The sequence below is a fragment of the Odocoileus virginianus genome, chromosome 24, assembly GCF_023699985.2.
Source record: "Odocoileus virginianus isolate 20LAN1187 ecotype Illinois chromosome 24, Ovbor_1.2, whole genome shotgun sequence".
Lineage (NCBI taxonomy): Eukaryota > Metazoa > Chordata > Mammalia > Artiodactyla > Cervidae > Odocoileus > Odocoileus virginianus.
In genome coordinates, this window is record NC_069697.1 from 52,311,242 (window position 1) to 52,334,972 (window position 23,731).

General features: G+C 50.1%; 1 protein-coding gene and 1 non-coding gene across 7 annotated transcripts; both read left to right on the top strand.

The window, feature by feature from the left end:
- Positions 1–3: 3 nt before the first annotated feature.
- TIMELESS (timeless circadian regulator) lies at positions 4–22,773 on the top strand. Of its 6 annotated transcripts, none has more exons than XM_070454785.1 (30): positions 4–92; positions 8,801–8,935; positions 9,089–9,242; positions 9,556–9,670; positions 9,764–9,826; positions 10,115–10,216; positions 10,399–10,554; positions 10,794–10,927; positions 11,105–11,192; positions 11,484–11,660; positions 12,018–12,235; positions 12,485–12,588; positions 12,731–12,900; positions 14,628–14,753; positions 14,859–15,010; positions 16,044–16,141; positions 16,227–16,347; positions 16,456–16,657; positions 16,898–17,043; positions 17,801–17,886; positions 17,976–18,093; positions 18,177–18,259; positions 19,417–19,559; positions 19,783–19,951; positions 20,033–20,101; positions 20,222–20,340; positions 21,523–21,748; positions 21,879–21,971; positions 22,124–22,237; positions 22,667–22,773. In XM_070454785.1, the coding sequence occupies exons 2-29, from the start codon at positions 8,851–8,853 to the stop codon at positions 22,195–22,197; spliced, it is 3,591 nt and encodes a 1,196-aa protein (XP_070310886.1). In that variant the 5' UTR covers positions 4–92; positions 8,801–8,850; the 3' UTR covers positions 22,198–22,237; positions 22,667–22,773. The 6 variants fall into 6 exon arrangements, with proteins under 6 accessions (XP_070310886.1, XP_070310888.1, XP_020739833.2 ...); XM_070454787.1 differs by having other exon boundaries at positions 22,124–22,199; XM_070454784.1 differs by adding an exon at positions 830–936 and having other exon boundaries at positions 35–92; positions 22,124–22,773.
- On the top strand, positions 15,279–15,385 carry LOC139030983 (U6 spliceosomal RNA). Its single transcript, XR_011483413.1, has one exon. It is a non-coding gene; the product is annotated as a U6 spliceosomal RNA (small nuclear RNA).
- Positions 22,774–23,731: the final 958 nt, after the last annotated feature.

Sequence of the window (23,731 nt, forward strand, 5' to 3'; positions counted from 1 at the left end):
TGCTCCGACGCTCACGGGTGGCGGGAGAAGCCGCGGAGCTGTGCTGTCGGGCTGCCGGCTCCGCGGGGATCTTGAGGAGCGGCGGGGAGCGGGTGAGTGCTTGTGTGGGCCAGAAGGCTCCAGGTGGATTGCGTCCCTTCGTGGCCTCGGGGGCTCCCCGGGGAAGCGCGGAGCCCCCTTTCCCGCCGCCGGGTTTAAAGGCAGGGGGCGGGCCGCGCGCTTCGGCTGCGCACGCGCAGTTCCCAGTCGGGGCTCCGTGGGTGTCCGGGCGCTTCCAGCTCTCCTGGGACGAGGCGAGGTTCCCCCGAGGTCACTCCGCACAGCCTGGGGCGCCCGCGGGGGTGCGGGGGTGCGGCTGTGCTGGAAACGGGCTTGGAACCTTTACTGTAAGACAGAAGCTCCCAGGAATTTCCGCTTCTGAACTTCCCATCCAATTCAGACCCGAAAAAAACAGTGCAGTTTGGTGGTCAGCAGGAGCCGGGATCCAGTGACCACTTGACTTACATCTTGAGATTTTATAAAATGGGTTTCTCCTTTCCTTCTGACCTTTCCCTTGGTAGAAGACTTATGGAGGTTGCAGTCTCTGCTTGGCTTTGTTAGCTGGACCATCAGCCGTTAATTAACTCTCAATTCTTGGCCCTTCCTGCTGCCGCTCATAATTACCTTTATAAAAAGTGAATCTGGTCATTTCAGATTACATGTAAAACTCCTCTTTGGCTGCCCACGGTCAAGCTTAGATCCTTAGGTGGGTGTCCGGGCCTTTGGCAGTCTGACTCTGACTCAGCTTGTTTTCTAAAGGTTCTGGTCATTTTGTTTTCATCTCGTGCAGTTGAATCCCAGCCCTGTGGAAAAGGTGTTTGTATGGCGTCTGTCATGCTTTGAGACTTGTGCTCCAGCTGTTCCCTGAACTTGAAGTCCTTACCACTTCTCTGCCAAGTGAGCTTCTCTTTCAGGAACGAACTCAACTGTCCCTTTGAAAACCTCTCTTTTCAGCCCTCCTAGGCCGAAGTAGTCACTTTTTCCTTTGTGTCCCTGGAGTATTTTACCTCCTTCTATATATGACGGGCTTCCCCGGTTACTCAGGGGTAAAGAATCCATCTGCCAGTGCAGGAGACGCGGGTTCCATCCCTGGGTCCGGAAGATCCCCTGGAGAAGGAAGTGGCAACCCACTGCAGTGTTCTTGCCTGGGAAGCCCAGTGGACAGAGGAGCCTAGCGGGCTGCAGTCCATAGGGTCCAAAAGAGGCAGACACAACTTCAGGACTAAATAGCTTCTGTGGCACTCGTGCAGTTGAGCAAGCGTTACTCAGCTCCTGCTGTGCACGGTGTCCGGACCCGGAGGATGGGGTGAACAGAACAGAGCTCCTGCGCTCGAGGGGCTGGAAGGAAGAACAGCCGTGGGCCTTCTGCAGCTACAGGGCGCCAGAGAATCCACCCTGGCTTCCTTCCTCGCTCGCTTGGAATTGTCTTGGGTAAACTCTCCTTTCACAGCTTGACAGACCACGCAACCACCCGATGCCCCCAAATCTCCAGCCCCAGCCTCTCCTCCCTCAGCTTCAAAACTTGTCTACTTCAGCTTAGAAAGGATGTATTGGCACTTATGTTGTGCTGGTCACAAAGATTTCTAGTCTCAGAAGAGTTTATATCTTAGTGCGGGCAACAGGAGCTTGACTTAGAGTCACCCAAAGACTGTTTTCAGAACACTCTTGTCCAAGCCCCCGTCCCGGGAGATTCTGACTCACTCACTAGACGCTGAAATTCAAAGGTGAATATGAAACAGTCCCTGCCTTCAGGGAATCTAAGGCTGATTCAGGGAGATAGATGTTTTAAACGGTCTGTTTAGGTAGTATGTACAACATGAACTACAGATGCCATGATGAAAGTCTGTTTATGGCACAAAATAAACACAAAAGAGAGATGCTTTCTGTGTGGAGGAACCAGGAGGATGTGCCAGGTGGGCAGACTTCTGAAAGGCGAGTGGGTAGGCTCTAGGTGGGTGAGAGAAGGGTGTTCCTGACAAAGGACTGCCTTGGGAGAGACGCTTAGAAGGTTAACTAGCAGAAAGATCAGGAAGGACTTTGTATTGTAGGCATTAGCGCATGCTAAAGGTAAACAAGTCAAATAGTACTGAAGAGAAAGATAACTATTTCTCCTGACCTAGGTCCCCCAGTTCTCCCCAGAGACAATTACTATGAGTTTCTTATGTAGTCATTGAAAGGTTTTAAGCAGTGTAGTTAAGTGGCCAGCCCTGGTAACCGTATTATGGATAGATTTAAGAGAACTGGACACAGGGAAAGAGGCTAGGTAGCAGTTGAGTAATCTAAGCAAGAGATATTCAGGACCTGAGGCGAGGCAGTAGCAATGCGGACAGACAAGGGCCAGATAGAAGAGCGTAAGGAAGTCAAGTTAGCTTGAGTGACTGACTCAAGGTACTTAGAATGACTTCTAGGTTTCCTATGTGAATAGCTGAGTAGATTGTGTCAATTCCTGAGAAATCCAACAGAAAAGTAAAGACAACCAAGGGAAAAGATGTAGCATTTGGACATAGTAAGTGTGAGGATTTGAGAAGATGGAGATGGCTATTCATGTGTGGGACTGGCACCAGCGAGCTCAGAGTGGCAGGAGATCCCGGATGTGCTGGCTGATGGCCCAGAAATGGTAGTTGAAGATGTGGGAGTGGATTCGTTTGCCCAAGGAGCTGTGTAGAGAGACAGGAAGAGGACTAAAGGTGTAGGCTTAGGAGGCTCCTGTGGCCTCGTCGTTAGGATTCCAGGCTTTCGTTGCCGTGTCCAGGGTTCAGGCCGTGGCTGAGATCCCGCAAGCCTTGCAGCCGTACACACGTTAAAAAGGTTCAGGCCCAAGGAGCGTCCCACTTGGGGAGAGGAGGAACAGCCAGAATGGGTTTGAGGAAAGTTTTGGTTGTTTGGTTTTCGCTTTATTGGATTTTCCCTCCTCCTAAGGTGGAAGAGCTTTGAGCAACTTATACGGGAAAGGAGCCAGTATAAAGAGCATGTCGGAGACAAATGAGGAAGAACCGATGAGGAATAAGAAGTGACTGATCAGGGACTTCCCTCGCGGTCCAGTGGTTAAGACTGAGCTTCCAATTGAGCTGTTACAGATGGAGAGCTTAGATTCGAAGCAAAAAGGTCACTGTGGGCATTTGAAATATGTGTGTTTTTCAGTTTGGGTGGAGAGCTTTGAGAGAGGTCATTTCTGGTTTCCGTTGTTCTGAGAGGAAAGGACCAGAGACACACCAGCTGAGAGGTGTGGGAAGCAGTGGGGTAAAAGGACTTAAGGGTAATTCGTGAAAGTTAGAAACAGCTCTTCCTTCAGAAGAAGAGGGAGAGGACCAGGCATACTAAGAATGCTGGGCCAGGCTGAGGCCTGTTCAGACTGAAGACCACGTCTGTTGTGTATCATTGTGCAGGGTTGTTGGGTTTCCTCCAGCAAATCCTAGTCTAGATTTGAATCCAAGAGCCTGGAAAGTAAATGGTTGCATTGATCTGAGGCTGGGATCTTTTGTAGAGTGAATGCAGTAAAAGGAGAAAAGATTGAGACCTTCCAAGAGTGATGTGCAATGATACAGTAGCAGGATATGTGCTCCTGCTTGCTCTACCCCAGTCAGATCATTTTGTTTTTCAGCTTAGAAATCGTCCATTAGTCCCAGGCTTATATTCTAAATCCTTAAGTTGATTGTCAATAAGTTTTCCCATAAACCCAGTTCCAACCATCTTTTTCATTGCTCTCCTGTTAAGCTCCTTTATTCATAGTGGTTCCCTCTCTGCTTTTGCTCTGGAAGATTCTCTGCTTAAATTCCCCTCCTCCTAGCTGCGTAAATTCTAAGGCAGCCTTCGGTTCTAATCACACTTCTCTGACAAAACCTCCTTGACTACTTCAGCCTGAAAAGAGCCCTAGTTTTTCAGAATCTTTTTTCAGTATCACTTATTTAGAGCTTGTACTAACTTGCCTTTTATGTTGTTTCTTCTATATTAGGTGAGTTTCATTTGTGCAACTGAAGTCCTTAAATATCTTCAACACCTGCAGCCGCTGCACGCGCAGAGCCCTGACGTTTGCCCGAAGCTCTCCGTGAGCACTTAATGACTGACTGTAGAGTCAGTAGTTGGAGAGGAAACTCATATTTTGAGAAGTCTTTGTACTCAGCACTCAGTAAATATCAGTATGATATCAGTGCTTCTCAGACTTTCTTGGTGAGGGACCAGGGTTTTTCCCTTCCCAAGCTATTGCAGACCAATGCTTTCTCCCCCTCTCACCACCAACTTTATTGTGATATAATTGACATATAAAGAACTGTTTTAAAATAGTAGGACTGGGAAGTTCTATGGCAGGCCAGTGGTTAAGACTACGTGCTTCCAATGCAGGGAACATGGGTTCGATCCCTGCTCAGGTAACTAAAATGCCACATGCTGCATGGCGCTACACCCCACCCCCTACACACGAAAAGGTAAATTTAAAATTAATTAATTAATTAAAAAAATAAAATAATAAAGCTTGAATAGTATTATTAGAAAAGTTAAATTACTAGAGAAGTAACATAAAAAAAAGATATACAGAACAGAGTCATTTTTACTATCAGCCCATGGGATCACAAGGAGTCAGACACGATTGAATGACTAGCACTTTCTTGCTTTTCACTGTTAGATTCAACACACACTGGCTGTCAGGCTGCTCTAAGATGTCCTAAATGCTCATCCTTTGTTTCCGTGCTAATCTGGATGCAGACAACTAACCCTTTGGACCGCCAGTGGGCCACTGCTCCGCAGATGACACGAGCTTCATGACCTCATCCAAACCACCCCCTACCTATTTTTCCTAATGTGCTGATAAGAGAGCTGAGCTTTAGGTTAAGCCACATGCTGAAGATCACCACCCTAGTACTGGACAGAACTGGAATTCCAGTGCCAAGCGTCATTTTGTTCATCCTAGTGATACTCAAAGCTGCTTCTTGGAGCAGGGTGGGTTTGGGGCCAAAGTTTTTGTTTGGTTTTGTTTTCAAGAAGTGTGTTAGTTTTCTGTTTTGAATTACAAGCATTTTTAATATTTCATGCTTTGTTTTCCTTTGGGTCTTGGCATTTTGAGGCCTACAAGTATTAATTTCAGATGATTATTGCCTCATCTCAACTGCTTAGTACTCAGCTGGGTGGGAAACTTAACTAATATTCCTTTTAAATGTCCAGGTCTGCTTTCTCTAAGGTGTTTGATAAAGTTCTCATCTGTCTATGATGAAATGGGAAAATACAGCATAATGAATTTTTTCATAAAATCAAATATATTAAATTTAAAGGACTATTTTATCCTGGGATTTTTGTCCTTCTTAGGTTTTCATGGGGGTTTTTTGGTGTTTAAATACTGAAAACAGAATGTGTAGTAATTGTGTGAGTGTTTTTTATAATAGCTGTTTTGAGATACAATTCACACCATAAATTCACCCATTTAAAATGTACAGTTCACAGAGATATGCAACAGTTACTGCTGTCTAAGTTTAGAACATTTTCATCACTCAAAAAAGAAACCATAAGCGTGACTACCAGCAATCAGCCCCATTCCCCCCTCTTCCCCAGTCCCTGGCAGCCACTGATCTATAATACTTTATGTCTCTATGGATTTACCTATTCTGAGTATTGCATGTAGATGGAATTGTACAATATGGGACCTTTTGTGTCTGACTTCTTCACAGAACATAATGTTTTCAGAGTTCATCCATACTATGGTATGTATCAGTACTTCATTCATTTTTATTGTCAAATAGTATTCCGTTGTATAGACATACCACTTTTTGTTTGTTTATTCATCAGTTGGTGGACACTGGGGTTTTAAACACTCTGGCTGTTACAGCTGTGTGCATTTTTTGGGTGGACATGCATTTCATTTCTCTCAGATGTTCACCTGGGGATGGAATTCCTGCCACTTATGTTAGCTCTGTGTTTAACATTTTGAGGAATTGCTAAACCAATTTCCACAGCAGCTGCACCATTTTATAGTCCTCTGCCAGCAAAAATGAGGTTTGTGTGCCTGTATTTTTTTTTTTTTAATGTCCTTAAGTTACAAAATTTAAAGACTGCAACCTTAGGTTAGTCTCCCTAAATTTAAAAAAAAAAAAAAAATTAAAGACCCATCCATGAAATCCAAAAGTTTGGGAACTCCTGGATTATACCAGTCTGTATTTAAAAACAAGAAAACCACCCAAAAATCCCTGCACAGAAGGAAGTGGTGAGAACTCACTGCTGACTGTGGAATCCAGTTGTAGAGCTGCCTTTGCATGTTGGTTTTTCTCCAGCATAACAGGCTTGTGTGTCTTAAAGCAGTTTGCAATTACAGGGTCATTTGGCAAATATTGCCTGTGCCCGTTTCCCTCAGCCCCTGGAGTTTCTGAATATTTGGGTCGGGCCTAAGCAGACGTTCCAAGATGGTTTTTTGTGTTTGTGCCGCATGTGGTGGCATGCAGGATCTAAGTTCCCCGACCAGGGATCAGCCTCGGACCCCCTGCGTCGATCAGAGTCCTAACCGCCGGGACAACCAGAGGGGCCTCTGAGGCGGTTTGGAAGTGCAGCCCGGCTGAAATGACTGCAGGCATTCTGGGTCTATGTTAACTGGGCATAATACCAATTGAGGGTATAATGTTAATGCTTTTACTTGCATACTTGCATGTTTTGTTATTTCTAACATCTTTTTCAAGGAAAAAAAAAGAATTTCCTTTCTGCTTTTCTATTGGTTCTTTAGCAATCCAGAATGCTGGTTTTACTGTTTTGCCTTTGTTGTGGGTCAAAGAGGGGGCACGGGAGAATTATTTTCAAAGTAGAAAACACGAAGGAGAATAAAGTGCTCTGATAGAAACAAAGATAAGTTAAAGGCTTGTATGGGGACTTCCCTGGTGGTCCACTGGTTAAGAATCTGGGGCTTGGTCCCTGGTCTGGGAACTAAAATCCCACCTGCCCAGAACAACTAAGCCTGCACACCTCAACAAAAGATCCTGCAACTAAGACCTGCTGCAGCCAAATAAATAAAAATTTAAAAAAAAAATTAATGGAGAAGAAAAGGTATATTCTAGATAATTATAACATAAAGAAGTGTTCAGTGCTGGAGGAGGCAGTCCATTTAAAATGACATGTGCTGTCAGAACCTGCCCTGCTATAAACTCCTGTCCTCATGAGGAGTTGGGTGGTACTGAGCTGGATTGTGAATGTCAGATAGGCTTAGAACTTTTGGAGTTAAGGGAGATAGACTTTCCAGAAGGTGGGAGCAAGGTTTGGAGAGTGCAAGGTGGGGCTCTGTGTCTAAGAATGTGTATGTTTCTGTTCCTGAGCTGGAGGGTTAGAGAGCCAGAGAGGCAGCTAGGCATGGGTCTAGGAAGTGGTGGGTTGGGCAGGTGTATGTGAGTAGATCACTTACGACAGATAATCATATTCTAGGATAGTAAAGAATCTGCCTGCAACGCAGGAGACCTGAGTTCAGTCCCTGGGTTGGGAAGATCTCCTGGAGAAGGGAATGACTACCCACTCCAGTATTCTTGCCTGGAGAATTCCATGGACAGAGGAGCCTGGTGGGCTACAGTCCACGGGGTCGCAGAAGAACTGGACCCGGCTGAGGGAATAACACACCAGGGAAGGGGGAGCAGCAGCCTAGAGAGACAACCCGGTTACATAGATGCGGGGAACAGCACCAGGCCTCAGACCTTGGTCCTGTGGACATGCCCGTTCCGTGGGGGAACAGGGCTGGAGCTGGGCTAGAGGTACATGTGGAACCTCTATGGGACATGTGGGAGAGGTCTTTTTAGAGGAAGCTGAGAGTATGGCTGAGTGTGATGAGGGGCGAGATTGATGGACAGTCCTGTGTGTGTGTGTCTGTTACTGGTGTCAGGTTCTGAAACATCCAGGACCTGTACCGCCTTGATTATCTGATGCAGATTGAAGGACCTTTATAACGCGGGGCATGCTTCTGAAAAGGAAGACGGTCCTTCTGCGTAGAGGGACAAGACGTTTAACTAGCTCCTGTTCACTGCTTTCCTTGTCCACCCTGTTAGGTGCTGGCTTCTACTGAGATCACCAAAACTTATGAGTCACTTTGGGGAGGAGAGTGAAGGAACTTTCTCTGCACAGCCCTAGGGCCTCAGAAGCCTCCGGGCTCCTGGGATTTATCAGATCCTCAGTGGGATCACCTCACAGTCACAGCTGGGTTTTCTCAGTTCTTGTACAGAAGAGCCGTAACTGTGGAAGGGGACTGGGGCTGGCAGTTTTAAGGGAGAGGAAAGCTCGTTCCTCTCGTAGAGCTGCAGAGCTTTCTCAGGGTGAGAGTCTTGGTGTTGATGCCCTTCACTAACCAGCCTTTTTTTCTACTACATCACCTAGACTCTGAAACATACAGTTTCAGACCCAATTTAGAGGATGCGTGCATGCTAAGTCACTTCAGTCGTGTCCATCTGTTTGCGACCCCATGGCCCATAGCCCACCAGACTCCTTTGTCCATGGGATTCTCCAAGCAAGAACACTGGGGCCCAGGGACCAAACCTGTCTCTTACCTCTCCTCCACTGCTCGGCAGGTTCTTTACCATTAGCACCATCTGGGAGGCCCCAGTCTAGAGGATGGGATGGCTTGACTCTTAGGCTTGGAGCCTCCTTGGCTGGTCTTAACTTACAGCTTTCCCTGAGACTGGGAACAGCACTTGTTGGTGCCGATGGAAGTGAAGCATTTGAGGGTTTTGTTCAGAATACCCAAAGCGCCCGGGCCCTGTGCGCGCCCCCCTTGTGGGGAGGCGCCCACATTTGTTTTCTCTCCTTGGCTCTGTAGGCCTCGTCATCTCTGTCCCTCGGCTCGCCCACTGATGTGTGGGCTTGAGCATGATGAACTGTGAGCTTCTCGCCACATGCAGTGCCCTCGGGTACTTGGAGGGAGACACTTACCACAGGGAGCCAGACTGCTTAGGTGAGCGCCTTTTTGAGGAAACCGATTAAAAAAGGAAAAACCTTACTTGAACTGCGATCTTTTGAATTTCTCAAGCCGTGGATATGAAGGGTGCATGGACCTGGGTGGAGCTTCTTCCCCAGTTCCATGTAAGTGTTTGTTCTGTCCCTGAAGAGAGTGTGAAGGACTTGATCCGCTACTTGAGGCACGAGGATGAGACGCGGGACGTGCGGCAGCAGCTGGGGTCAGCTCAGATCCTGCAGAGCGACCTCCTGCCCATCCTCACCCAGCATCGCCGCGACAAGCCTCTCTTTGATGCTGTTATCAGGTGATGACCCAGCTTCTTTTCTTTTTAATTGAAGTATGGTTGATTGATAACACTGTGTTAATTTCTGCTGACAGCAGAGTGACTTAGTTACACACACATGTGTATATATGTGCGTATATATATACACACATGTTTTTTATGTTTTCTTTCATTGGGGCTTTTATCACAGGCTGTTGAATCTAGTTCCTGTGCTATGCAGCAGGATTTCACTGTTGATTCCTCGGCTTTTTAAGGTTTACCGGGGGCCAGCCTTTGGTGTTGGTGCCCGGTAAGGAAACATAACAGCGTCTCCCTCCCTTCATGATCTCCCCAGGCTGATGGTGAACTTGACACAACCAGCCTTGCTCTGTTTCGGCAGCGTGCCCCAGGAGCCCAGCCTCCGGCACCACTTTCTGCAGGTGCTGGCATACTTGCAGGCTTACAAAGAGGTGAGGTTTTTTTCCCCAGAGTCCCTGGGGCAGAGTTGGGGGCGGTGGGGAAGAACGTGGAGCCTGCTTAAGGTCCGTTCCCCTGTTTCGTAGGCCTTTGCCAGTGAGAAGGTGTTTGGGGTCCTCAGTGAAGCTTTGTATGAGCTACTGCAGCTGGTAAGTCTCCGCCTCCCAAGATGCCAGGCGGGCTGGGGGTGCGGGGGTGCAGTTAGCGCCCTGCTCCTCCTCCGCGGAGTCCCAGGCAGGGCATCGCCACGGCGATACGGTCCCTGGGGTACCAGTCCAGTCCACTGCGCTGAGTCTGCTGCCTCGGACTGCCTGAACAACGTTTCCTTTCCTTTCTCTTTAATCCTGGCCCTCCTCTGTGCCTCTGCCCTTCGTCGGGGTAGGCCCCTCCCGCCTTCCCCGGGGGTCTCTTCCTCGGTCTCTCCTCCTTCTCATCAGGGCTGGGAGGAGCGGCAGGAGGAAGACAACTTGCTGATCGAGCGCATCCTGCTGCTGGTCAGAAACGTCCTCCACGTCCCCGCCGACCTTGAGCGGGAGCAGGTGATCCGGGGGGTCTGGGCTCTCATGCTCGCTTAGGGTGAGCAGCCCCCTTTTCCGCTGTCCTGTCCTCTGACCAGCCTGGGTGGGGGGCACCTTGGTCAAGGAGTGAGCTGAAGAACCCCCAGGCAGGGCGGGAGAGCTGACCGAGCGCCCCCCTTTCCACCTCTCTGCTCACCGCTCAGCGGATCGACGACGACGCCAGCGTCCACGACCGGCTGCTCTGGGCGCTGCAGCTCAGTGGCCTGGACGACCTGCTCCTCTTCCTGGCCAGCTCGCCCGCGGAGCAGCAGTGGAGCCTCCACGTGCTGGAGGTCATCTCCCTGATGTTTCGTGACCAGGTGAGACCCTGGCCTGTTGCCGCCGTCCCTTGCCTCACGTCCTTTTCTCCCGTGCAGCCAGAATTGCTCTTGAGTCATGACCGAGACGTCTGGGGAAGGCAGGTGACTTGTGGAGTAGCCACGTACGGGGTCCCACCAACAGTCCTGTTTTCGGTCACTCACTCTGTCCCCCCTAGGAGGTGAACTCAGAATAGGGAATGACTGCCCTTCTGACTCGGCCCTCCTTGTTCTAAATCCAGAACCCTGAGCAACTGGCAGGAGTAGGGCAGGGACGCTTGGCTCAGGAGCGGAGGACAGACGTGGCGGAGCTGGAGGTGTTGCGCCAGCGAGAGATGGCGGAGAAGAAGACCCGAGCCCTGCAGCGAGGCAACAGGTGAGTGGCAGACAGCCGCTCGAGCCGAGTTCCCGTTCCTGCAGCACGGGATGCCAGGGCCCGGGCCGAGCGCTGGGTCACAGCGCGCTCTGGTGTGCTGCTGAAAGAGTGAGGACGGAGCTTCCACGGAATGGATGGGTCACCCTGCAGTTTTTTTGGTTTTTTCCCCCTCTGCAGGCATTCTCGGTTTGGGGGTTCCTACGTCATCCAGGGCTTGAAATCCATTGGGGAGAGGGACCTCGTCTTTCACAAAGGTCTCCACAACGTGAGTATGGTCCCGTCGGGGCGGCTGGGGGGACACTGCAGAGTGGGGGGCCCACGGAGGGTAAGCGTCTCTGGAGGTGAAGCCGTCTCTGTTCTTGGGCTTAGAAAGTTGGAGGCGTAGGAGGCGGAGTTTTGGCGCTGTCTTCACCGGCACCTTCACTTAGTACTGGCGGGAGAGAACCTTCTACAAGTTTCTTCTGAGAAAGCTGAAGTATTTCCAAGGATGTGGACAGAGCTGCCAGTGAGGGAGGTGCTCAGGGCTAATTCTGATCCCCTTAACCTCTGCCCCCAGCTCCAAAACTACACTTCCGATTTGGGGAAGCAGCCCCGACGGGTGCCTAAGCGTCGCCAGGCTGCCCGGGAGCTGTCCGTCCAGCGCCGCTCCGCCCTCAACGTGAGACTCTTCCTCCGGGACTTCTGCTCGGAGTTCCTGGAGAACTGTTACAACCGGCTCATGGGCTCGGTGAAGGTGAGAGCCTAGGAAGGATGGAGCAGAGAGGTTACTCGGGCCTCTGTTGGGGGAAGGGCAGGCTGGTGAGGAGCCCACGGGAAGCTAGCCGAAGAGCAGGGACCAGTGGGCGGGAAGGATGCTCCTGAGACACGGTGATGACGTCAGCGGGGAGTGGTTACTGATGGGACAAAAAAGACTCTATGGAGTAGTTGCCCCAGAGGAAAGGGAAGGGAACGTGGAGGGGATAAGAGGAGGATGGAAATTCGGGTCCTGATACATTGTCACAGTGGTGTCCAGGGTCCACCTGGTCACGGTAGGACAGGAGGAAGTGGGGAGCCCTGAGGTCATGGGGTGATCTGTTTTTCCTGGACGTAGGACCACCTGCTTCGGGAGAAGGCTCAGCAGCACGACGAGACCTACTACATGTGGGCCCTGGCTTTCTTCATGGCCTTCAACCGAGCTGCCTCCTTCCGGCCGGGCCTGGTTTCTGAGACCCTCAGTGTCCGCGCCTTCCACTTCATTGAGCAGAACCTCACCAACTACTATGAGATGATGCTGACCGACCGCAAGGAAGCCGCCTCCTGGGCACGCCGGTGAGCGGGAGGAGAGCTGGGGTCAGAGTGGGCATCTTGGGCAGGTTGGGAATCAGAACGCCTGAATTCGGGATGGTGCTTTTCTTTCCTATTTCAGGCTTCAGGTGGTCAGGCCGGGGAGCAAGGACAGGCTGGACCATTCAGTTTTTGATGGAACTACTTTGGGAGGTGGGGGTACAAAGGGGTGATACTGTTTCCATGAACCAAGGTGCTAAGCTGTCCTCCCTTTCACCTCCTTTCTTCTTGCAGGATGCACCTGGCTCTGAAGGCATATCAGGAGCTGCTGGCCACGGTGAATGAGATGGATGTGTGCCCAGACGAGGCTGTGAGGGAGAGCAGCCGCATCATCAAGAGTGAGGCCTGGCCTAGTCGCTGGTCCTCCCTTCCCTGCCTCTCGACCCAGACCTCACCCCTCCCATCCCAGCTCCACCTGTCTCTCCCATCCCCAAGCTTTCCAGACCAGTCCTTCCATCCCCTTCTCTTCCCTGTTTGCAGACAACATTTTCTACGTGATGGAGTACCGGGAGCTCTTCCTGGCTCTCTTTCGGAAGTTTGATGAGAGATTCCAGCCCCGCTCTTTCCTTCGTGACCTGGTGGAAACCACCCACCTCTTCCTCAAGATGCTGGAGCGGTTCTGTCGGAGCCGCAGGAGCCTGGTGGTGCAGGTACGGGGCGGCCCAGGGGTGTGGAAAGAGCTGGGGGGAGAGCTGATCTGTTAGAAGGACTCTCGACTGAGGCCGAGAGCTTTGTTGGTGTTGCCATTGTGAGTTGGCCTTGTGAATTTCCCCTCATTTGGTTAATTCCCGATCTACCGTAAATATCTTCATTCAGGATCTGTTTATCAAACACCTGCTCTGTGCTAAAAGCACACAGACTCGGGGGTCCATAATTTTAGAATTTAGTAATTATGCTGTGCCATTTCCTGGCTGTTCTTCAGGAGTATTGTCATGAGATAGAAAGGGCCTTCCTTACATTAAAAGTCAGAGGTCTGGGGACTTGCCCAGCAGTCCTTTGGTTGAGACTCTGCACTCCCGCTGCAGGGGGCCAGTCTGAGAATTAAGACCCTGCATGCCGCCTAGCGAAGCCAAAAATAAAAAAAGTCAGAGATCTGGTATGTCATCATGTATTAGTTACTGTTAGAATAACTCAAGCTGCTTGTATGAGTCTCCAGGTCTTTAAAGTTGATTATAATGTCTACCCATATGAGCCTGAAATGAAATAATAAATGAAAAATCTGGGACAAGAAGAAAACGTCAAGGAATTTCTATCCTGGAGACGCAAGGACTCTGCTTTGTAAAAATTTTCCTGTACTTCTATTTGCTACAGCTTAAAACTGGGTCAGAGGTGAACTTGAAAGGGGCTGTGGTACCAATGTACTCAGTCACTCAGTTGTATCCATTGCAACTCTTCGCAGCCCCATGGACTGCCGCCCACCAGGCTCCTCTGTTCATGGGATTTCCCAGGCAACAATAGTGGAGAGGGTTGCCATTTCCTACTCCAAGGATCGAACCCGAGTCCCTTGCGTCTCCTGCATTGGCAAGCGGACTCTTTACCCCTGCACCCCCCAGGACAGCCGTGGTACCAATGAGACTTTTCTAAAAGGTCTTTTTACACTCAGAACCCTGTTGTATCCTCAGTACTGTATGGCGCGTTTAGCGTTTACCATGTCTCAGAGGTGGTGCTAAGATTTTCCCATAATCCCTACAACACCACCAGGACGCAGCCGCAGAGTGGTTAAGGAAGTTGTCCGAGGTCTTGCGGGTAAATGACTAGCATCCATCCTTAATCCTGACCTGCTGGAATCCAGGCTCCTGCTCCTGACCTTTGGTGTGTTTGAAGTTCCTTGAATATATCATGAATCTCATCAAGGACCTCATCACCCATCTTTACCCACAGCAAAGACTGATTTACAGCCATGAGTTGGGGAGACAGGGTCAGGGTATTGGCTTTCATTCTCCTGCTTTTCAGGACGAAAAAAATCGTAGTGTACTTTTGCAGAATGCTTTCCTTTTTACAAAGCCTTTTCACGTAGCAGTTTTTATCCTTACAGCAAATCTGTCTTTCTGTAGACTTCTGCTTAAGGTGTCGCCCCGAGAAATGAGTCACGTGCTGTCCCTGTGTTCTGCCATGGCATCGTATGCTCAGCCACATTCTAGGTCTTATCCACACTGTGGTGTCATTCACCTACTTACCTGTTTCCGCCACCGGTGCCCCAAGGAGAAGGCCACGCACTGGTCACTGCTGCTTACCTGCTGCCATCAAGTAGCGCATGGTGGTCACTCCGTGAATGTCTGATTAATTCAGACTTCTGACTAATTAGTTCTTAGAGGACATTGATGGGGAAAGTCCTCTCTGGCTCTCCTGCTGTCCTCTCACAGTTCTTTCTCCGTAGAACAAACGAAAGAGAAGAAAGAAGAGAAAGAAGGCATCTGTTGCTTCTGGCGACGCCCCCTACAGCCCCGAGGAGCTGGAGGCCATATGGCCCTCCCTGGCCGAGCAGCTGCAGTGCTGTGCCCAGGCAAGTAGCTGCAGAAACCTTCTCTTGCGTCCAGTGCCCTGGACGGGCTGTCTCGGCATTCCCTCACCCCTCCACGTTTCCATAGCTTTGATCATCCCTCTCTAGGGTTCTGAGCTCGGCCTGGACTCTGCGGTTCCCTTTGACGCGGCCTCAGAGGTGCCGGTGGAAGAGCAGCGGGCAGAAGCCATGGTGCGGATCCAGGACTGCCTCCTGGCTGGCCAGGCCCTGCAGGCCCTGAGCCTCCTGAGGTCTGCCCGGTAAGAGCTCTGCCTGCCATCCTCCTGCATCCGGCTCCTGGGCTTCTGGGGGCGGAGAGTGGCTTTCACTGGGGCACAGGGTTCCCGATCTTTCAGAGAGAGCAGACCCCTCAGAAGTGCAGGAGCTCTCTCTCTGCGGGACACTGAGTCCAGGGCATCTTGGTTTTGCTTTATTAGGTTTATTGTTTTGTTTCACTTTTGAAAAATAATAGCACAGTTAGTTGGGGGAAAAAATAGAGATAATTCTATGAGCCACAGATAGCCATTGGTGCTCGCTTCGGCAGCACATACACTAAAATTGGAACGATACAGAGAAGATTAGCATGGCCCCTGCACAAGGATGACATGCAAATTCGTGAAGCGTTCCATATTTTAAAAAAAAAAAAAAGCTGTCATTAACATTTTGATGAGTTACCTTCTAGAGTATAGACATATGCACCTTCTTTTACAAAATCAAAGTATTATGATACCGATTTATAGTATATTTTTCAATTCTCAATATATTGTGAACATCATTTTCATCAGATATTTCTGCAATTGTTAATGGCTTTTAAACCGCATTGTGTATATTTGTCCAACTAAATGTCATACATTTAGATAACTTGCATTTTGTTCCTCTATGATTTTCATTGCAGTGAAGCTTAGGAGGAAAAATTTCCCTAGAGTCTTTCTTTCATCTTTGAGATGACAGTATGCCTTCTCTTTCCAGTTGGAAAATAAGTCTAAATTCCATCTACTACTTCAAATTATAACTTGGGTTCCCTCTGGTGAAAGCGTTAGTCAGTCAGTTGTGTCTGACTCTTTGCAGCCCCATGGACTGTAGCCCACCAGACTCCTCTCTCCATGGAGTTCTCCAGGCAAGAACACTGGAGTGGGTGCCCATTCCCTTCTCCAGGGGTCTTCCCAACCCAGGGGCTGAACTGAGGTCTCCCACGTTGCAGGCAGATTCTTTACCTTCTGAGCCACCAGGGAAGCCCAAATTCCCTCTGGCAAAAAGCCTTTTTTTTTTTTTTTCTTTCTTTCTGTGCTGCAGGGAGGTGTGGCCAGAAAGAGATGTGTTTGGTGCTCAGGACATCTCCCCAGAGGAGGAGATCCAGCTACTGAAGCAGATCCTCTGGGCCCCGCTGCCCCGTGAGTCTCCAGCTCCTTCTCATCGCTCTCCTTCCCTTCTCTAGCGCCAGTCGCAGACACCCGGTAATCCTCGCTCTCTCTGTAGGCCAGCAGGGGCTGGAGGAACAAGGGGCAGAGCAAGAGGATGAAGAGGAGGAAGAGGAGGAAGCGTTGGACGTGGTCCAGGTGTCGGAGAGAGAGTTTAACTTCCTGGACTACCTGAGACGGTGCGCGCCCAGCGGACAGGGCTGGTGTCGGGGTGCAGCCCAGGGCGCCAGGCGGCCGCGCTGTGTCTTTCTCACGCCCACATCGTCTCGCTCCTTGCCTCGGTGCAGCTTTGCAAACGCGACCGTGCTCCGAGCCTACCTGCTGCTGCTGCGGAGCTACGAGCAGAACAGCGCCCACACCAACCACTGCGTGGTCAAGATGCTGCACCGGCTGGCCCACGATCTCAAGATGGAAGCCCTGCTTTTCCAGCTTTCCCTCTTCTACCTCTTCAACCGTCTGCTCAGCGACCCTGCCGCCGGGGCCTACGAAGTGAGGCAGTAGCGAAGAACGGGGTCTGGAGGCCCAGGGAGGGCCCGGGGTAAAAGGCCCCGAGGGGTGCCAGGGCTGAGCCGTGAGGGGACGGTGCGGACGCAGGCAGGCAGGTTGGGGGAGCTGCGTGGGGAAGGACAGAAGAGGGCCAGCTGGGAACAGGTGTAGAGACGACCCCCAGAGGCCCGTGTTCATGTCTGTGTAGGCCACGGGCCTGGCAGCAGCCTCCCTCTCCCGCAGGAGCTGGTGACTTTTGCCAAGTATATCCTGGGCAAGTTCTTTGCTTTGGCCGCCGTCAACCAGAAAGCCTTCATGGAGCTGCTGTTCTGGAAGAACACCGCTGTGGTTCGAGAGATGACCGAGGGCTACGGCTCCCAGGATGGCGGGTGAGCTTGAGGACAGGGGCAGGCCTGGTGCCAGGTGGTGGGGGGTGACCCGGCGTGCTGTGTCAGAGCTGGAGGACCTGGCGGATCAGCCGATGGCACCTTTCTTTCCCTTTCGTAGGTGAGAAAACAAGCCCCGAAGGTGAAGTGTGTTACCTAATTTCCCCCAAGGGAGACACGGGGGTCGGGCCCAAGCGTCCTGTCTGCCCTCGCTTCCTCCTCCTTCACCAGCGTTCGGGGGTGCGGTCAGAGTCGGGGCCCACAGAGACTCTGAATGTGCCCCCTCGCTTCCTCCTCCTTCACCAGCGTTCGGGGGTGCGGTCAGAGTCGGGGCCCACAGAGACTCTGAATGTGCCCCCTCGCTTCCTCCTTCACCAGCGTTCGGGGGTGCGGTCAGAGTCGGGGCCCACAGAGACTCTGAATGTGCCTTATACCAAGAAGTGCTGGGAAGCCGTAAGGACGCACAGAAATGTCTGTCCTCTTTCTCTGAGTAGCTTGGCTCCCTCCTTTTCTCTCCTCTCTCCTCATAATACCCTCAGCCCCTGCAGTATCGGCTTCCAGGGGCCCAACCTGGAGGATCGTAGCTTGATTTGGGGATTCTTAAATAGAAGGAGAGTGAAAGGAAGGAGACGCACCTTAGGCCCCTGCTGCCTGGCTGCTTTGAGATGCCTGGGTCGCCCTTGCTCCTGTCAGAAGGGAAGGCCCCTGGTCTCCTCTTTCGGAGCCAGCAGCCTCCACGATCCCCTCCTTTCCCACTCAGATCTTCTGGCCGCAGACTCCCCGGGTGGAGCCCAGAGGAGGAGGCCCAGCTTCGGGAACTGTACCTTGCGCATAAGGATGTGGAAGGTATAAGGCCTTGAGATCCGAGGAGCTCGAGGGCGGAAGGCAGCCAGAGCCCCGGGACCCCCTCCCAGCGTCACCCTCCTCCACCTCAGGTCAGGACGTGGTGGACACCATCCTGGCGCACCTGAAAGCCGCTCCCCGGACACGCAGGCAGGTCATCCACCACCTGGTGCGGCTGGGGCTGGCCGACAGCATCAAGGACCTCCAGAGGTAGCGGCGCGCGCCCTGGAGGGGGCTGAGCTGGGGCCCCGGCGCGCAGCCCTGAGCGCTTCCCACGGACCCTCCCCGAACAGGAAAGGAGCCCAGATCGTGCTGTGGACGGAGGACCAGGAGCTCGAGCTGCAGCGGCTTTTTGAGGAGTTCCAGGACTCCGAAGGTGAGTGGGGGGAGGCTCGGGGAGCCTCTGAGAGGAGAGCCAGGCGGTGCATTTCTTTTCCTGCTGCTGCCTCTTCCCGAGGAAGGCTTATTGTCTCCTTTCTGTCCACCTGCTCTATTTGTGGTGTTGCGTTTGTTTGTTTTTAAAGATTTTTTTTTCTTTTTTTAATTATATAAGTTACAAGTGTACAATTCACTGCAGTATGATTCACTATAGTCACTAATTTTTTTTTATAGTCACTAATTCTTAAATTTCATGCCCCATTTATCATTGTTAAAAAATACTGGCTGTACGCCCCATGTTATACAATATGTCCTTGTAGCTTATTTTATACCTAGGTTTGCAGCTCTAATCCCCTGCCCCCGTGATTGCCCCTCCCCCTTTCCCACTGGTAACCACTAATTTGTTCTATCTGTGAGGCTGCTGCTTTTTTGTTATATTCATTATTTGTTTTATTTTTTTAGAACGCACATATAAGTGATGCCATATAATATTTCTCTGTCTTAATTATTTCACTTAGCATAATGCCCTCCAAGTCCATCCACATTGCCACAAATGGCGAGAATTCGTTCTTTTTTATGGCTGAGTGGTATTCCTGTATATGTGTATGTTGTTATTGTTGTTTAGTTGCTAATTTGTACCTGACTCTTTGCAACCCTGTGGACTGTAGCCTGCCAGGCTCCTCCGTCCATGGGATTTCCCAGGCAGGAGTACTGGAGCTGGCTGCCGTTTCCTGCTCCAGGCATCTTCCCGACCTGGGGAGCGAACTCGCGTCTCCTGCGTGGCAGATGGATTCTTTCCTGTCTGAGCCACCTAGGAAGCCCTGTGTGTGTTTTACATCTTTATTCGTTTGTCTGTTTATGGACACTTAGATTGCTTTTATACCTTGGCAATTATAAATAATTCTGCCAAGAACATTGGAGTACATGTGTCTTCGAATTAGTGTTTTTATTTTTTTCGGATATGCACTCAAGAGTGGAATTGCTGGGTTACATGGTAATTCTATGTGTAGTTTTTTGAAAGACCTCCATACTGCTTTTTTGTGGCGTCATTTTTGAGTGAACTGAGTTACCCCCTTTCCAAAGCCTGCTGTCTGTTTTCTGTACCAGTCCCTCTCCCCTCCTGCTCTTGGCCATTCACACTTTCTCTCTCTATAGATGTCCTGGGTAATATCATGAAGAACATTACAGCCAAACGCTCACGGGCCCGAATAGTGGATAAACTGCTGGCTCTGGGGCTGGTGGCTGAGCGGCGGGAGCTGTACAAGAAACGCCGGAAGAAGCTGGCACCCTCGAGCTTGGTAACAGTCTTACCCTGGCTCTGCCAGCTGGGCGTGCCCCCCTCCCACCCCTCTCCCCCACCCCTCTCCCCCTGCAGTGCTCCTTAGAAGTAGCCCACCCGGATTGTTCCTGCCTCAGGCTCTTCTGAATAGGTCCCCCCAGTGGGGTGGTCAGGAACCGAGGACTCCACGCAGTTCCTTATCTTGTCTCCTTCGGTCCATTTCTCACCCCAATGAATTGGAGCCTAATGAAGAGGAATCGTTGCACGGTTTTTGCCAGGAAGATCTAGACGAAGAGGAAAACGTGCCAGAGAAAGAGGATGAAGAGGAAGAAGGCGGCTCAGAAGCAGAGCAAGCCCGGGGTGGCTCCGTCCTTTCAGCTGAATGCCTTGGGCAAGGTCTGCACCAGGAAGGTGAGGGCTTGGTTGGGAGCGATGTCTCAGATGGCAGGGTTGGTTGTGTGGACCAGCTGTGAGTTTCCCACATTCCCTCAGGCTTTACTGCTCCCCTCCTCTGGCTCCAGAACTGCCTCCTCCGAGCAGCAGATGATCGGGAAGAGGTCGGTGAGTGAATAAGTGATGGATTCGGGAGGCCTGGGGCCTGGAGGCTGCTGGGGACCTGCCGTGGGACGGAGGGCCAGTTCCTTCGTCACGTCTTCACCATGTGACCGGGTCTCGTCCTAGGCTGCTCCCAGGCAGTTCCGTTGGTGCCGCTGACAGAAGAAAATGAAGAAGCGATGGAAAATGAACAGTTTCAACAGCTGTTGCGAAAGCTAGGGGTTCGGCCTCCTGCCACTGGACAGGTAAATGCACCAGTTACGACATCAGCCAAGCATCTTGTTGCCTCTTTAAGATGCATCTTCTCACTCCCTGTCATCTCTGACCATGACACCGGCAGCAGCTGTCCTGCTAATCTGCCTCACCTATCTTCTCTCCTCCTACATCCATCTTCCACACTGCTTCCACATTATCTTTCTAAAATATAGTTTTGATTATATCCCTCCCCTGATCAGAACACTTGGTGTTCCCCACTGTTTGCAGGACCAAGTCCACAGCCTCTGAGTGATGTATCTGGCCTTGGCCAAGCTTTGCAGCCTCACAATCATGCCACCCAACACCTGCCTCACACAGTAGTCATCCTGAGCTACTTTCTAGCCTCCAAACAGACCTCCTCATACCTGTAAACAGTCAATCATGCCAGAACCTTCCCCCTACTGGAGGGTTCCAAACACATAACAGGTGGCCGATCACCCATCTTCCTGATGAACAGACCACCCGACCTTCAAGAGTTTTAGCTCAGCTGTCACTTCCTTAAGAAAGCAGTCTCTTTCACCCCTTCAACCACACTGCCTACCAAAATTCACCAGACACTCAAGTCTCTAATATAAAGCGGCATAGTATTTGTGTCCAATCTTTGCATATAGTCTCTATAGATTACCTGTCATAACTAATACAATATAAATGCTATGTGCATCGTTGTCAGTGTGCAGCAAGCTCAAGTTTTGCTTTTGGAACTTTCTGGAATTTTTCATTTCTTTCCCCAGTGTTTTTGGTCCGTAGTTGGTTGAATCCATGGATGTGAAACCCTCAGATGCAGAGAGCCAACTGTAATCATTTTGGTGGCTGAGATTTGTTTGTTCCCTTAGTATAGCCCCAATCCTGTGGTGTTACGGTGCATTGTTACAGTACATCGTTTCTTTCTCCTGTTTGATTGTGAGATCCTTGAAAGCATGGATCGTATCTGACTCACTTTTAGGGCCCTAGAATCCATTCATTTACTTAAGTAATTAACAGCTGTATTTTCTGGTATCAGGCAGTGTGCTAGACGCTGGGCATAGACTGGATTAATAAGCAATGAGTTCACAACCCTTGTGGCACTTCACCAATGTAGGCTCATATGTATTCAGTGAGTAATATCAAAATCTGGCGAGCCAGAGGCTTCTCCTTTCCCATTGCTCCTGCTTTCAACTCCTTTGCCCCTGTAGGAAACCTTCTGGCGAATTCCAGCCAAACTGAGTCCCACCCAGCTCCGGAGGATGGCAGCTTCCTTGAGCCAAGCAGAAGGGGAGGAAAAGCTTCATTTAGGATTAGAATCTAAGGTGCCTGGGGAGCCAGGCCGAGAGGAGGAGCACCAAAAGGAGCACCGAGCACATGCCCTGAGCACCCTTCCGTCAGCCCGGAAAGAGAACGCAGGCCTGGTGTCGCCAGAGGGTAATACCAGGACCATTTATCTACTGTATGCTTACTGTGTGCTGGCCATATCGATCAAGAGGGTCTACGAGGCTTCTGAGGCTACAAGAACCTAGTTCCCCTAATTTCATGCCTCTTATGGTTGTTTCAGAGGAAGGGACCAGTGGTGGGAAAGAGCAGCTGATGATGGCACCCAAGAAGCGACAACTGCTGGACAGCGATGAGGAGCAGGAGGAAGATAAAGGTGGGAGCGGAAGTGGGGAGTCTGGTCGGGACCTGCTTTTTCTTCTAACCTCTAGCACTCTTCTCTCCAGCCCAGAAGATAAATGCTACCACCCTCCTTCTCCATAACATACTTAGATCTCCTCTCTCGTCTCATCCCTGTCATTCCCATAGCACCAGAGCTGGGAGTTCCAGGAATCCGGAAGAAGAAACGGTTTCAGATTGAGGATGATGATGAAAGCGCCTGAAGGTGCAGATGCCCAGGGCAGAGAGAAACCCCATTTTTAGGTGGTGAATTTGAATCCGAGTTTGGAGGGGCATACAGGACCTGGAAACTCCTCTTACTGGACAGCAGCTGTGGCGCCCCAGACTTCCCCGTGGGTTTAGAGTCCAGGAGGGCCAGGCCACAGTGTTGGCCTCCTGTTACTTCCGCCTCCTCCCAGTTTTATCCGTGTGTCTCAGTAGCCCTCTGGAGACTTATTCCTCTGCTTTGGTTTTAGTAGCACTCCCTGGCAAAGGAGAGGTGTGGATGAAATGTGGAAGGCACCTTGGACCCCTCTTAGTGGTCTGTTAGTGGTCTGTTCTTTTGGCTTTCTTCGGGAGGTGGGTCCCAGCACTCGGTGGGGAGTCTCATGATGTGATGAGTGTGGGTATTGCAGCATTTTAAAAAGGCTCCCCTTCTCATTTTCTTTCCTGTGATCACCTTCGGAACACCAGATTGAGCCCAGTTCCTGCCACTGAAGTAAGGCTGAGATGCAGTATTCTTCAGATGATGAATATGTTTGGTTGGTGTTTGGCATCGAATTAAACATGTAAAATTTAAAGTTGCCAATGTTGGTCTGACTTACCAATCTAAATACCCCAGCCCTCCACCTGCATCTTTGTGAAAGGACTTTTAACTGTTAGGTTTAAAAGAAACTGTCAGCCTTCCCTTTTCTCTTGCTTTCCCTACAAAAGACACAAAACATTCTTACCTCAAGATTCTTTGTCCAGGATAAATCTTTAGGGTTAAAAGAATATGCATCAGAGCAGACACATGAAAAGATGCTCAGTGTCGTTAACCATCGGAGCTGTGCAAATTGAAACCACAGTGAGATATCACCTGATACCTATCAGAGTGGCTGTCATCAAAAAGACCACAGATAACAAATGTTAGGCTATAGAGAAAAGGGGACCCTTGTACACTGTTGATAGGAACATATTGGGCTGGCACAACTGAAATGAACTTTTCTGTCAACCACATAAATTGGTGTAGCCACTGTGGAAAACGGTATAGAGGGTCCTAAAAACAAACACTAAAAATAGAACTACCATATGACCAAGCAGTTCCACTCCTGGGTATATAATCTGAAAAATGAGAACGCTAATTCACAAAGATATATGCACTCGAGTGTTCATAATTATTTACCATAGCCAAAATATAGAAGTAACCTAAGTGTCCATCAACAGAAAAATGGATAAAGAAGATGTGGCAAATATGTAATGGAATATTACTTAGCCATGAAAAGGAATGAAATCCTGCCATTTGAAATAACATGGAGGGACTGGAAGGGTATTATGCTTAGTGAAATAAGTCAGACAAAACCTGTATCACATGTATATGAAATCTGAAAAAAACAAACTAGTTTCTGGTTGGGAAACAGAAGGGAGAGGAGCAATTTAGAAGTAGAGAGTTAAGAGGTACAAACTGCTATGCATCAAATAAGCCACAAGGATATATTGTATAGAATAGGAAATATAGGCAGTAATTTTATAACTAAATGGAGAATAACCTTCAAAATT